Source organism: Toxorhynchites rutilus, chromosome 2 (assembly GCF_029784135.1).
Source record: "Toxorhynchites rutilus septentrionalis strain SRP chromosome 2, ASM2978413v1, whole genome shotgun sequence".
NCBI classification, from domain to species: domain Eukaryota; kingdom Metazoa; phylum Arthropoda; class Insecta; order Diptera; family Culicidae; genus Toxorhynchites; species Toxorhynchites rutilus.
Window position 1 is genome coordinate 169057420 of NC_073745.1, and position 15882 is coordinate 169073301.

The window sequence follows — 15882 nt, forward strand, 5'->3', positions numbered from 1 at the left end:
TGTATGTGTGTGTGTGTGTGTGTGTGTGGCGGCTGCTTTCGAGATCTTCCCGGGGAACCGTTTGTGGCATCACTCCCCTCCTGATGGATTCATGTCTGGCCTAAGGTGCACAAACAGGCTCTTGGTGACACCGTTCATCAGCGCTTTCATGATAAACGAAGAGCTTCACCACAACAGCGACAACATGCTCCAATCGCTGTTCAATTAGAACTGAGTGGATTTCCGAGCGGCGCTCGCTTATATACCGATTGGTGATTTCAATAGCCTGTTTTGAAAGCAATTTTAAGACTATTGAAACAAGTTTTTGGATCAAAAAGTAACAAGTATAGAACGCGTAGACATTTTATCTTTCGAATGAAGTGTTTATCATACCATTTCGTTCAGTTGTTTAGGAGCTATTAACACTCAAAATCTCGGTCTCCGGCGTAACGCTTCCGTTTTCGAAACTTTGATTTTACACCTCGGTATAGAAATGAAAGACGTAGTCCTACGTCAAAAGAGTTTAGGAAATAAAGTTCAATGCTTTCTAAAACAATATCCAAAATAATAATAAAACACAAATTGATTTTTTCATAATTTGTTTGCCAGGATATGATGAGTATGTGAATTTGGCAGTTGTTCTGAGCTTATTGATTTCCACCAATTCTTAAATTGCTCCTAGATTGAAAGTACAGTAATTTACACTTATCTCGACATTTAGCTAATTGGACGGACCTGTAATGCGACATATTTAGTTGGACATTTTTGTAAACATAGAGTTCGGGGTCCAAATTATGACCCCACATTGAAAGTTGACACTATACCACTGTCATCGCAAATGTTCTATTACAGGTTAAAATTACCTCCAATCCGATACTGAGTGGTGGTAATGCGACGTGCCATTGAATGTAATTTACTGTAAAATATGTCACAAGCTGGATGGGAAGAAATTTTCCAACTGTGAAAGCTGTGGTGAGTGGCAAATGCAATCGCTAAACAGAAAGGTTTAGCCGAACAAGATGGGGATATCGAGTGATAACAAAACAATAAACTCTTTAGATTGAAGATTATTTTGTGATCCTGAAAACGACCCTTTTTAGCCTGCATGTGAATCCAACGAGCGAACAAATCGTAATGAATGTATTTTTTTGCCATCGCTCCCTTTTAACGCTCATTCGTTCGTCTCGTTGGACTCGCCCCTCTGGCTGAGTTTGCCGATTTGTCTCTATCCTGTGAGTGTGTACCGCTAGAGTATAAAACACGCGGACCCCAAAAAAATATCTTATTTTCTTTCAAACCGTAAACCCGTGTGGTTGTACGGCATCGGCATCGTGGACGTAACAAAGGAGGACAAGTTCCCTGTTGGTTGCATTCACTGATTGCTCCGTAAGGGTAACTAGGCCGAACGGATTGGTCGGCACCAGTATACCTAACAGCGATTATAGAGTTTCGGCCGTCGGAGTGCTCGAGTTGGCTTGCAAAGCTGCTCACGACAATCAGAAAACCCGCATCAAGAACAGAGCAACTTCGGTTCGGCGCTTATCAAGGCAACAATTAGTTTCTGTGAGTGGCAAAGTGTTTCTCCGGCACGTCGCATTAAATGTAATTTACTGAACAACATGTCACAAGCTGGATGGGAAGAAATTTTCCAACTGTGAAAGCTGTGGCGAGTGGAAAACGCAATAGCTAAACAGGAAGGTTTAACCGAACAAGATGGGAATATCGAGTGATAACAAAAACACAACACCAAAGGTTCTTTTCAGAACCATCAACATATTCATAAAGAGTAAACAGTAAACTAATCCATTTTTCAGGTAGATAGGTAGGTATTCACGTAGGAGAAGAAAATAAAACAATATATTTAAAATATATATTCAACAAAAGCTGTCCCCTTTGTATAGTCCTACGTCACTCCGGTTATGTCCCCGACATTACCCACCCGTCTTTTTTTTGCGATTGCAATTAAAATTTATTAACTACTGAAATTGTAGGAATCATAAATGGAAGCTTTGTGTTTCTGGTTTGATTATATTGTGGTTGAATGATTTCAACCGAAAATCTAAATTGAAAGTACAGCAAATGAAACATTTTTCTCAGTGGTATTTGGTTACTTTTTCTCTCAACAACTCAATTTTTATTTTCGTTTGATGAGTTCAGTTGTGAAGATATTTATAGATAAATTGTCTGGCAACCATCACTTGCGTTCATCGCGGCAAAACACTCCACACACAGTTTCGCCGCATTGGAATCGCGTTCGCATCGCGTTTACTATGTCAGGTCCGGGCGGTTTAATTTCCACATTCGTGAACGAAAAAGCTTTCCCGCAAACGAGTCCGCACTCGCGCCCGTGTCGCATCGCGCTCACTATGTCCTTGACCTAAAACTAAGACGCAAGCGGAAAACTTTTCGTCTCAATCTAAGTCATACGGGGTCAATTAAATTTATTTTTCTAGTTGATTTTACATGAAAAAACTTGCAACCCTTTTTCCAATGCACTGTCAAATGTTTATCCGTCAAAGGAACAAAAGATTGTGTGACTCTGTAAATGAACAACGTTTTTGGTCGACGCAACGAGAAGTAAACTTGAATTGAAATTAAGTTTAGAACACTTCAAAAGTACTGGAATTTCAGTTTCTGTTAAAATGTAGGGCACTTATGATTTTGAACGCTTGGATTGATTTAGGAAAAAAATAGTTCGTTCATTTCATTTGCTTATTTTTACTTTTAATAACAACACTTTTCCTATGAAGTGGGCTATTATAAGAAAAGTACATAAACATAAATAAACAAAATCTGTGACGCCACCGATTTGAAAAATCTTCCCATCTTTCATTTTCCATCTCGATGCGGATGGTCCCGAACAATGTCCTGGGAAAAAAGGTAATGAAGATGGTCGAGTTTCGAGCGACATAGCATGCACTGCCATAACTATTTCGCTAATAGTGACGTCAGTCGTGGTGTTTATCTTTGATTTTCCACCGTATCCATGTAAAAATGCTATTTTCAGGAAGTAATTTATCAATTAAAAACGTACATTTTTATAGAGCTTTAGACTAGGTTTAGACTAGTGATATATTCATATGAAGAAATATGATGAGATTTATAGAAATCGCATCAACCGTTTACACTAGCGTGAACTTCTATAATGAATATATTCATATCTTCGGTGAGAAACCAGTGAGAAATTCACAAGCGTTTACATATGCTGAATTTATTCAAGTTATATATACCTCGAATAAGTGTATCATATTTATTCTCACCCGTTTACACCTATTTCACGTGAATAAATCCATCTATAGCTATAGATCTCCCTAATGTAAACCCGCCATAATGTGATAGCGTGAAGTGAATATTTGTGAAATCACGTCGAAAAAGACTGATAAAAGTGATATTTCCATTTGCCATTTTCACTCTTCCACGTTCATAGAAACAACCGAAGTTTCATTTACCGTTATGAAGTTGATGTTTCGAAGGTGCCGGTGTGTATGTTTTGAGATTATAATCGCCAATTAATCAAAAATTTCACCGAAAATGTCACTGCTGGCGAGAACTAAACATACGACTGCTCTCTGGACCTTTTTACCACATGAATAATCGAAATAAGCCACGATATAATTGTCATCTGTTAAAAAACAACCAGTTGAGAATTTTGGCTCAAATTATCATGTAACCGTAAGTACTTTCAACATTGTTTTGTTTCTTCCATATACATTCCATATTGAATACAAATAATTACAACACGATATTGGGCTTGCCAATCCAGATACTCTTCCCCTACTGCTCCACCTCTATACCCTTAGAAAAATCCTCGGTCGAAAACTACTAAATACATTTGGTAATACAAAATTAGTAGAATGTACAAATTTTTTGTACATATTGTCAACAAACCCGCATCCCTACCAGAGATTAGTATATTTTACTCGATAACATTAGTATGCTTGGATATTGTCATATCTGAAAACTGGTGAGAAAAGCGCGTATTAACCATTTTCATTGTTCCCATAAGGCAATACGGAGGTATACACCCTTATTCTCATTTACGGCCGTATCCGTATATTGATTCGTCGGATACGATACGTCGTCAAAGAAAAAGCCAAGGCGCCTCTATATATATACCAGGTGAAACAATCACATGAAATGCACTTTCAGCCATATTGGAATTGCTGTTGGTATTGTTTACAAACAGCATCAGAACGCTGCCGGCGGCTCTCTACAAACTGCTGCGACGCTTATTCGAACGATGCCTACTTTGTTCGGCTTTCGCGAATTTGTGTGGAAAAGACGGGATGATTTAGTAGAATTTCATTCTCATCCTGTTCATCCACTACTCTCGCATGTGGAAATGCAAAAATGGTGTATCCTAGCAACAACAAAACAAACAACCCCCGCTCCACAAACCGTAATCCCCTTCTCATTGAAGTGATGATGTTGCTTCACCTGTTATACATTTATACAAGCGCCTTGGAGAAAGCTATCCTCATTTACGGCCGTATTTCTGTGTACTAGATTTGTTTGGTAAACTGTTTTATCGACATCGATGAGAGATGTTTTTTTTATTTTTTCACTTCTGTTTTGTTTTCATTTGAGATTCCTACATTGTGTACAGTTTTTGTCGGGAAAAAACGGAAATTCCCGGTTTTCTGAGTGATCCGCAGACATTTTACTGTGCGAATGTCGATTATGACCAAGTTATTCGGGTTAATTCATAACAGCACGATTGATCCAATGTGACAACAAATCGATGATATGTGAATGGAATCCGCCGGATGATAAATGCATTAGTGTAGTCGCGTGAAATTCATGTCAGCTTGCGTGTGTAACTGCATGCGACATTTATTATATCAAAATTGAAGCAGGCAAGTCGGAGCACTAGAGGTATGAAACGGCCAATTGCACATGTTCACAATAATAACCTTCTTTTCCCTCCCTCAGCACTGTCACATTCACCCTTGAACGAAAGCTCCAGCCGTTCGGAACCATTCGGCAGCGGGTTTCTCGAATGTCAAGAAGGAAGTAAATCATATGTGCTCACTTAATGCCGGAACGTATCAGGACAGTTCGGCTCTTGGAACCGAATATTCAGTTATTCTTGGTACAATTAATGAAATTCAAAAGCTGCACATTCGAACGGTACAAATAGGAACAGGAAGCTTCTCAATAGTTTGGTATTATAACGGTGCGAATGGATCTTCAGGACTCGAGTGGTCTGACTCCTTCGAGACAGAGCACGTGACTCAGACGACAAATGTAACTTACTCGAGCAGCATGGCAATGCTTAAGCCAGGAGCCAGCAGTGCCGAGTTTGGTCAAGAAGTTGAAATTCACAATCTACTTATCATCGATCAGAATACGTTCGAGTTGCTACATGCACATCAATTCATGCAAACGGAGTATACTATGTCACTGATTTCGGCGAAGTTGGGTAACGACTCGAATACTTATTGCATCGTCGGCACAGCACTAGTACATCAAGTGGAACCGGAACCCAAAGTAGGAAGGATTATCATCTATCACTACGCGGATGGAGCCCTCACTCAAGTTAGCGAGAAGGGAATCAAGGGCGCGTGCTATTCTCTCATTGAGTTTAACCGTCGTGTATTAGCTAGCATCAATTCAACTGTACGATTGTAACCATTTCATTAACGTGTTGGCATTATATTGTAAAACCAAGGGTAAACAAGATTAATCGGCCTTATTCTGCGTGGCGTGTGAGGTGAGATGACAATTGTCACTTATGTCACGCGATTCCACCAGGCGTATGCCGTGAGAAATCTCACTTTAATTAAACTCTCACTTTATTCCCGCTCTCAAATATACGTGACGATTGTCACATGAACTGGGATTTCTAGGTGACAATCGTCGACATGTCTTGAGGTGTCGACAGTGCATGAAAACAAATGAAAAATTGAAGAGGAATAATAAGTGTTTTTTGGGTCGTATAGAATCGATAGTAATGGTATTATATGTATCAATAAATTCAATTTATCTTCAATTTTCACAGTACGAGAGACAAATTGCAAGTAGTTTGTTTTTTTTTGTTGTGAAAGCGGTAGTGATTCTGTTATTCCTCAATTGGACGAATAAGCACACCGAAATTATTTTCATTTCATGAAATCTATTTATTTTCTCTAAAATATATCTATCACATGGATCTTGTGTTTCATCTATCTATCCGCGAGTCATCGTCACCGAACTGCATATCCATTTCAGAAGCCGTGGTATATGCCCGAGCCGGAGCCAGAGCAACAATTTAACACTGAGAGTGCAGAGAGCAGCAGCAACTACGACCAAAACAAACAAAAATGCTAAACTTTACAGGATGCAATCAACTGTTTCACCAAATCTAAATCAAATACCTGCAAATTCGGCAGAATGTCCTGATACACTAACAACAGGCCAGGTTAAATCAGATCTATAGATACGGTACTGACTGCAGCAAAACAAATATCTGACCTCTCTGAGCGAAACAAATAAAATTCTGGGATGCCAGATGTTTTTTCTCAAATATATGCGATAAAAATTTGAAATATTTGTAAATATGTGCTAATGTCTGACATACTGACCAGCTTCGTTTATCATATGGAATCAATAATGTTTTGTCACTATTTTAAATAGCCTGCAGCAGGAATAAAAGGTTGTGATAAAAGTTAAATGTCTGCAAATTCGTGAACAAATGTGCGAATGTGGCATCTTTGATCAGATTTGGCAACCAGCAGAATGAACGCCTTGTCACTTGCTGTTCATCCTCTCACATACATCAAATGAACCTCTCACGGCATCCGAAACGACTGTAGGAATAGAGTGAGGAGAGTTGCGTGATGGTGATGTGACAATTGTCATCTCACCTCACACGCCGCGTAGAATCAGGCCGAATAACTTGGATTCCTCAGAGTAGTGGTTTTTTTACAGGCGACTTCATTTTGGTGGGTGATTTGATGCGATCGTAATTTTGAGGAGATCGCTCGCGACTATTAACCAAATTGGATGACAGTGATTTCCTCGGGCGGATAACAGAACAATCTATTTGTTTGCCTAAAAGATGTAAGTAAGATTTCCGTAGCTCTGTTTATAATACGAACAATTTTTGTTTTTATTTGAAGGGCCGCAGCAACGGACGACGAACGATAGCAAGTACCAAAGGTTGCTCAATGCGATCTCGGTGATATGGTCAATGTATTCCGCTACGGTTCGCTCGTGATGCAAAACTTTGGTGAGCGAACGACGGCGACAACGGGTTGTGTGCTATTTGGCATAGTTATCGATGCAATTGGTCTGGTCACACAAATACCACCCGATTATTATGAATTATGAATTTCTTCGAATATTTTTTTTTCAGTGAACGTATTGTTTACTACACATTATTTTAATTCGAATAGTCATGAATATTGTATTGGAGGAATATTAAAATATGTTATGGGATACAATTTATATTTCATTCAAAGTGATCAGGTATACCTATAAGGTTGGATATTTCCTAGCGTTCGTATTTTCTCATCGGACTTGACACTTTCAAGTGTCAAATCATATTCTGAAGAAATATCGACCCTACGAATTAATAAATAGGTTAGTTGATCTTGGAATGCGATCATATTACTTATTCTTATTCGACAGCTTGTTTCGCTCAAGCTGATCCTGCAGCGCGATGTCTTTCTTGAACTCTTCCTCAAGCGAACGTATTATGCCACCACCACCGTGGCTTTCATCACTGAGCAGAACTGAAAGACCAGTTGTACCCGCAGATGACAACAGGAAAATGTTGCTGCTGTTGGTGCAACTGAAGCTGGTGGTGGTTTCCCACTAAAGCATATGTGGATTGGAATGGGCGACCATTTGGGCGAATAGGTGCCACCACTATCGTCCGGACCCTCCTGAGACTAACGCTTACTATCGAAACCTCCATCACTTGTGTTGTATCCAGAATCGAAGTGAGCACGTCTGTTCCGGGTATCGTCCAACAGGCTACCGGAGGAATTTTTCGACGAGCGCCGACCTCCGTAAGGAAGTTTTTAGGCAATATACAACGCTTGGTTTTGCAGAAAATATTTAGCGATTGTAGTGTCAAAAAATAACAAAGCGAAAAAAAATTAACATTCGTTTCTATAATTTACAATCGTCTTATAATAATAAACTTGATGGGAAAATCTAACGACAAATCAATCGGTGCAATTTTGCAGAATATAAATTAGATAGTGAGAATTTGTATCGAAATTCCGCTTGCATAAAAAATATAACAATGATAGAACGAAGCACGTTATTAAGAAAAACCACAAACATATAAAAATACAATCATGAGGAACGGTAATATATAGTACAAAACATCATTAACTTTGAATGTTACAAAATATAACCATTTCTGCACTGGTAAATGCATTGTAAGAATCCAGTTCTCTCGTAACATGTAAGAATTGATCTGTACAATTCGATGTTTCCTAAGTTCTAGCGCTCATGGGACCACGTTTCTGTTGACACAATTTTTGCGTGACGGAGAGTAGTTGCTCCTGCAGTCGGCTTTGCAGAGAAATATGTACCATATTTGTCACCGGCCGGTTAGCAGTTTGACTAAGAACCAAAAAAACTGACTAAGAACGTTGCATGTTTAGACGAATCGATTGTACGAATTGCTGCACAACTGTATTTGGTTCACCGTTGTTAATCACAGCGGTAGCGGCAGCAATTCGACTGTTCTGATCACAAAGCGCCTTGCGTTGATTCTGCAGTTTTTTACGGAGTAAAGCTTTCTGCATTATGGATTGGGTATGGAACTAAAGCTCACGTTGGGATGGATAACGCGGCTGTTGGGTTGATTTGTGCTGTTGTTGCATTTGTGGAGGATCAGTTGCATTCTCAACGTTGTTTTTTTATGAGCATTCGGCGACTAATCGATTGGCGAGGCCTTGATTGAAGTATCTTCATCGAATCCACAAAGTTCGATTGTGCCCAGGCGAGAGGTATGTCCTGCCGACACCCATTATGGCTCTTCCTCGTTTGCTGTATCTTGGTGTCGTTGTTCATCTGCACTTATGAAGTTTTTCACAGTAACATGTTGGTTCCGGTTGTTGAACTCGTAATTGCGACGGAACCTTGCTGCAAATTTTTACACATAGTCATCTACTGCTACCGGACGGCGGTTGCATAGCAGGGATTTTTTCAGTGCCAATAGCTTACTAGTCGTCGAATGGGGCGGACACACACGTTTTGCATGTCCGATAGTATGATAGCCGGCAATCCGCAATTTGGAATAGCCGGATCTTATTCCTCTAGCGGAAGATTATCTGCGTTCAACAATTTCGAACAATCATATTATTCAGAGTACAAATCGTCCGGACATGTTTTAAGAAATCTTACCAGTTTTATATCTCGTTTTTATTAAGCTGCACAAATCAAAACCACACAAATAAACTCAAACGTTCAGATAACTCTGTATCATAAATTAAACACGATCTAGAGTGCCTATAAGGAGAGTGACGACATTCTATCCCGAACAAAATAAATGTCTTTGGCAACAATGAAATTTACAGCTGGTAGCACTGGTTCAGTTTAAGCCTTCAAGTGGCTCTTGCGAAATGATGCTTTTGTTTACTTTTTGTTGTACTTTGATTGTCGCTTTAGTGGTTTATTGCGTTTAGTTTGAGTGAGAAAGCATAAGAATTTGTTCGAAACAATGAAGTGTTTTGCTAAATATTGCACAAATAAAACAACACCGGGATTCAAGAACATCGGGTTCTTTCGATTTCCAGCGGATGAAGACCTGCAAGTTGCATGGAAAAAGTTCTGTGGATTCCCAGATCATTTCGAAATTACAGCTAGTTGTCGAGTGTGCAGCGTAAGTAAAAATCGTTGAAGCATAAGAAGCTAACTAAATATTTGCGAAAAACAGTTTCACTTTCTGCAGGAGGATGTATATTTTGCTTCCGGCCAAGGAAAAATTATGCGGCGACGTACGGCAGTCCCAGTGTACGATTGCGTTCCACAGATCGCCGACTTTACTCTCGGAGAAGATGACCTGACCGCGGACGTATCGAATGCGAGCAGTACCATTGAGGAACCTGGTTCGGCAGTTAACACAGAGGTGTCCTTCGAAAATATGATTCCAGTAAACTGCTCCCCGTATGACGAACACCAAGCTGTTTGTGCTGGCACAAAGAGGAAATATGAGAGGTAAAAGTTTGTACATAATGGGTTTCATTTGGACTTATGATTCGTAAATAAAACATTTCAGTTACTTGAACAATGTAAACCGGGAAGTAGTCGAATTAAAGAAGCGCTGCCATGGTCTCGAAAAAGTTGTCAACCAAAAGGAGCACTTGATTACACAACAAGCGAAAACTACTGATCTGGCTCTAAACGCTCTCAAAAGGACATTTAACTCCGATCAAGTCGACATGCTTTTGTACCAGAAAAAACGACCAGGGCAGTGGAGTAATGAGACTGTGACAGAAAGCCTTAAGAAAAATTCGTGTGCGGAACGAAGGGTTACGAGCACCAGCGGAGTAAATATCCTCTTCCATCCGAACGCACGTTGCAACGAAAGGTGGAAGATTTGTCTTTCAACCCAGGAATTTTGGACGATGTATTGGAGCTTTTGAAGCTGAAAGTCAGTACAATGCCTCCAGAAGATCTCGACTGTGGGCTCATTTTTGATGAGATGTCCATCGAAGAAGCGAAGAGCTTTTGTGTGTCTACCAGTCAGTTCTATGGTGACATAACCATCCCTGGTCAATCTGGACTGGCAACTCATGCGCTTGTGTTTGTTTTGGTGGGAGTAAGAGCCAGGTGGAAGCAAACCGTCGGTTATCACTTCACGGGCAACAGTATCCCGGATAATGATCTGAACGAGATCATCTACAAAATTATTCAGGAAGTGGAGTCATTTGGATGTAAGGTGCATTTTCTCACCTCAGACTGCGGTCCAAAGAATAAAAAGTTGTGGAACGCTCTGGGTTTGAAATTCCACAAACATGTAGTGCTCAATAGTGAGGCTATCGAGCACCCAACAGTTTCGTCGAGGAAACTGGAAATCATTCCAGACGTAGTCCACGTTTTCAAGTCGGCTGTTCAAGGATGGATTAAAAATGAAGTGCTGTGGCTACCACCGGATGTGGTGGCATCTAATGGGTTCTGTTCGAATGAAGTCAATATTCAACACCTTCACGATCTCGTACACTACGAACAGCAAAACTTGCTTAAAGTCGCCCATAATCTAAAACCGGAGGATGTAGAATTCGAAAAGAAAAGGAACAACTTTGATGTGATGAAGGTCATCAATTCTGAAAAAATTGTAAACCGTAATGTTTCGGCCGCACTTCGATTCTACAGCCATGCTGCAAACCGACCTGAAGTTCTACCAACCGCATATTTCATAGAAACACTATCACAATGGTTTCAACTCTCGAAAAATAGATCGATGAAAATGGCTTTGAGCAAAGGTGAGCAAAGATTCTGTAGTACTCTTAATGATTCAGTTAATATAGAGAATAATTTGGCTAGGGGTCATCCACAAAATACGTAATTTGTTTCGAAACCACCATAGAAGAATTTCCTGCCTCCTAAAACCCCCACATGCCAAATTTGGTTCAATTTGCTTGATTAGTTCTAGAGTTATGCAGAAATTTGTTTCATTTGGGAGTCTGATACCAGCATAGAAAAATTTCTTGCCTTCTAAAACCCCCACATACCAGATTTGGTTCAATTTGCTGGATTAGTTCTCCCCGGTCACAAACCATCACAAGAATCTTCCCTGTCCCAAAAACCTCTGCATACTAATTTTTACTAGTTTCCAAGGCTATATCTATAAACTATATCTGAGGACGAAATTACATTTTCTTAGACTCTTCGTATGTTTTAGATTAACTCATTTTTTTTTATTTATATTTTAGAAAATTCGCAAAAGTATAAGGAGACGCTGCAGTTCTATATTTTTTTCAAAAAATTCATTTACGCTGTGGAGGTAGGACATAAACGGTATTGGAAACCATGGCAGGCATCCATAATTCTAGCAACGAATGCCATACTCAGGTTGCAAGACATGTTCTTGAACGTGAAAGGGTACAGCTTCCTATTTACAGCGAGATTCACTCAAGATTGTGTCGAGAATATCTTTTCTCTAATTCGAATACGACAGAAGAAACCTACCGCCTTGCAATTCAAATGCTTCCTAAAATCATTAACCATTTCACAGTATTTGACAGTGGTTTCCGGGTCATCTTATGAGACAGACGACACAGATTGGCTTTTGAACTTTCCCTCTAACGTGAAGCAATTGAAGGAGAAAAAAGCCATTGAGGAGCGGAAAGTACCTGATATAAACGAACTGACTAAGATAGACACGCAGGCAGCATTGAAGGAAATTAACGACAATGAGAAGAATGTGGTCTATCACCTTGCTGGAATGGTCGTTTATAAAGTGGCAAAGCATGGCGCAGTTTGTTAACATAGTGTTGAAAAATGCTTAGCCACTGAACCATTTATCTCGGATTACACAAAACTAACCATTACTAAAGATTTCACAGGTCAAGCATTGGTATACGTGAATGAACCAACCTTTATCTTTTTTTTTTGAAACTGGAAATTGTATTCAGAAGCGAGTTGAAAAATATGGAAAACGATACCGTGTTTGATGTAATTAAAGCGCAACTCGCAAACATTCCAGCTACACATTTCAATGAATGTCATGATTTAAAAAAGAAACTAATAAGGCGGTTCTTGTATTTCCGGTTGAAAATTCATCAGCCATAGAAAATTCATAAGAATAAGTACGATAGTAGATCGATGGCAATGTAACTCTATTGATCGACAGGTTAGATGTTCCAGAAAACAATAAATAGTATAGTATAATCCAACTCTTGTTCATTCATTTCATTTTTGCCATTCCTGTAAAACCGAAAGTTTAATTTATGGATAACGAACAGATTCTTTTTTATTTTTTTAAACACATGCAGATTGGTCAAAATACATCATTTACTCTAATATGAAATGTATTAAAGTATGTAATAGGATGTATTTAATACTTTTAAAGGAATACAAGAGCTTGGCCATCAATTAATGCACTTAACCTCCATTTTTGGGGCTGTCCATACACCTTGGTATCTTTTCGAAGGATTTCGACAACCTCCCTACACCTCCGTGAAAAAAATACCCATATAAATTTTGGAAAATTTATATGAACCGTTTACATTATTTTGCTTACCTCATGTCTCTCTATATCTGTCTACGTGGTATATGGACAGCCCTTATCATGATTCTGGTCATAATATTGTATTGTACCTAATTGTATTCTATACTGCAGAATGCCCATAGACGACACCTAAATAAAACTATCAGAGCTAGAATGGAATTGTTCGGCAACACGACAAACCGGATATCGCAATCCACCTTTCCTCAAATATCAACCGCAGATCGCTTTCCACAGGTCAAGGGACATATCATACGGAAAGAATGTCTTTTGGGCAGCTACTGTGGTCAATAGTCTCGTAGTATAAAATATGCAACAATGCATGTGTATTCTCGCAGTACAATCTACATTTACATCTGTTTCACTCCATAAAAAAATCTTCCAGTTCCCAAGATATAGAATTAGCGACATGGGTAGGTGCCTGCAGGATTTCATTCCTTTTTATGCGAAAACTAAATCACGCATATGGATGAATGAAACAAAGAAAACACTGTTAACTCTTGAGGAAAAAAAAATATGAAGAATGAACTTACCGATGTTGGAGATTGGTGTTTGAATAATCCACAATGAAGTATTTTTCCTGACTCAGTATGTAGATTCCCAGTTCCAGGTGCAGCAGCAACATCACTACGCCGAAACACTTCCTGAAGCTTTTGCTTTCCGGTGCCCGGTCTCGTCCATCTCTATTTTGTAGGTATTCCAGATTTCATTATTGTTGCTTAGATTTAGCAGCCTCACACGCACTGGGATACTGTTCCGACTATTCCATAGTTGTCTTCACAATTCGATATTGATTTTACTTCGAAAGGAACCAGCATCAGATAAAATCACTCCCGGATAGCGGAACCAGACACCAGCATATCCCAGTAGCAGTAGTTTATTCGCTGGCTTCCGAGCAAAATAGACTAGCAGCAGGACAAACTCTTTTCGGCAGTAGTTTGCAAAACTACCTTTCATCCCTTCTGGAGAAGTTTTCCGCAGCTGCTCGGGCAAGCGCTAGTTCGCGCTATTCCATGGAATTATCAATAAAATAATTGGCGATCATAAAAACATTGGAATTATAATGAATCTACTTACTGTAGTCGAGCAAAGGGATACAAACAGTTACAAACATTTTGCTATTTTAAAATCACAATGAGCACAATACTCGCAATTTATTTTTCTTCTCAGGCTGAATTTGACAGATCATTTGTTCGTTTGGAATGACGCTGACAGCTCAACGCTGTTCCAATTTTGACATTGGCGTCACTCTTCTTATAGGCACTCTAACACGATCGATACGTAAACACCTCCTGACTGTCAACGATGTCGATAATGTAGTACACCAATAACTTGATCTAGTACGACTGTAAATTGAAAATACGACGAATGGCTCGTACGAAAACAAGGATGGGATTTGCGTACGTATCCTATTCGTTCGAAAACTATGATAAGGCCGATTACACATTATCCGGTTTCTGCCGGACCGGTTTGAAACCCAAATGGCAAATTTCGATCGGACCAACCTTTTTACGGCGCCGTGATGCAGCCGTCTACAGCGACTGCAATGTCCGGTGACCGGACAAGCATTATACGCGATGACCGTAGAATAGTGTCGACGTCTGGTGGAGACATCGGTTTGGGAAAACAAATCATTCTCTATAAGATTATCACACCTCAAGACAGTTTTAAGTTGTTTAAATTTTTAATGAAAACTTTTACTTCATATTATTTGATTGCTCAGAACCTGTGGTATTGATTCTTCCTTAACCATTTTTGTATAGTTTTCTTGATATTTTAACTAAAACTCATCATTGTAATATACAATCATTATCAGACAAAATTATTGTTCAGGAGGTTTCCCAACTTGCAAAAGAACGTATTACTTTATTACATAAAGAACACATTTCATGAGAAGAAGTTAATTTTCATTCATAGTTAACTTCTAAGATATGTGTTTAATGCACCTGAAAATCCATTATCACTATCATTTCCCAAAAGCGGAGCACGAAGCTCCATGCCATGAAAGCGAATTGACAGTTGTTTGTCATGTGATATGCAAGTGATATGGATGCTGAAATTTTTATTTCACTTCTTCAACAACTACCAGTGTTGTGGAACTAATTCTGTGATGCAAGTTTCTTCTCAAAGAGAAGCAATGGTCACAGGTGCACGATGTCATCATTTAGCATATTGCCACGGACTGTGTTATTAACGGTGAGTGGTGTCTTTTGACAAGCAGATCGAGTTATTTAATTGACTTCTATTTTTTGTTCACAGGCAACATCCCTTATCTGAAATAATTATTGAACGAGTTCGGGGATGTCAAACAAATCTTCAATCGGTTCATGGAGGGGCGGATTTCGAGCGGCTTTATCGAGCTGAATGAGAAGGTTAGTTTTTGTTAATTTGAACACACTAAAAATAATTCTCTCGTCTGATATTCTTTGGGTATTCCAGTTTGACCTGACCGGCGACGCGATCGACGAAGAGACCAAGGCACTCCAGCCAAAACTGTCAGATATGTGCTCTGTGGTCTAAATGTTCCAATGCCCGACGCCAAAGCATCGGGTCTGTCAGAACGAAATTCCAGCTTATCTGATTCGGTCATTCTTTGCCCCGGATCCGCGTATTGATAGCTGTGATGCGAATTGGGCTCGAGAAGCTGCCCATGCCCCAGGATTACGTGCTCGAGGAATTGCGTCATATGTTGAGCTCGTTCTTCGACGAGGATCAGCGGAAGTAGCAATGGA

The 15882-nt window shown here is 39.5% G+C and overlaps 1 protein-coding gene and 1 long non-coding RNA gene across 2 annotated transcripts; one reads left to right on the top strand and one right to left on the bottom strand.

The window, feature by feature from the left end:
* Positions 1-4507: 4507 nt before the first annotated feature.
* LOC129768634 (uncharacterized) lies at positions 4508-12907 on the top strand. Its single transcript, XM_055770389.1, has 4 exons — positions 4508-4854; positions 4912-10137; positions 10199-11405; positions 11856-12907. Exons 3-4 carry the CDS (start codon positions 10583-10585, stop codon positions 12407-12409), a joined length of 1377 nt encoding a protein of 458 aa, XP_055626364.1. The 5' UTR covers positions 4508-4854; positions 4912-10137; positions 10199-10582; the 3' UTR covers positions 12410-12907.
* Positions 12781-14407, bottom strand: LOC129768635 (uncharacterized). The gene is made up of 3 exons (XR_008741703.1): positions 14228-14407; positions 13684-14156; positions 12781-13602 (listed from the first exon to the last, which is right to left on the bottom strand). It is a non-coding gene; the product is annotated as an uncharacterized LOC129768635 (long non-coding RNA).
* Positions 14408-15882: the final 1475 nt, after the last annotated feature.

Bases quoted from the DNA above. Each gene is read 5' to 3' on its own strand.
- LOC129768634 (XM_055770389.1), top strand. From the start codon at position 10,583: ATGCCTCCAGAAGATCTCGACTGTGGGCTCATTTTTGATGAGATGTCC. The intron at 11,406-11,855 runs GTGAGCAAAGAT...TTTATATTTTAG, and splicing joins GAAAATGGCTTTGAGCAAAG to AAAATTCGCAAAAGTATAAG.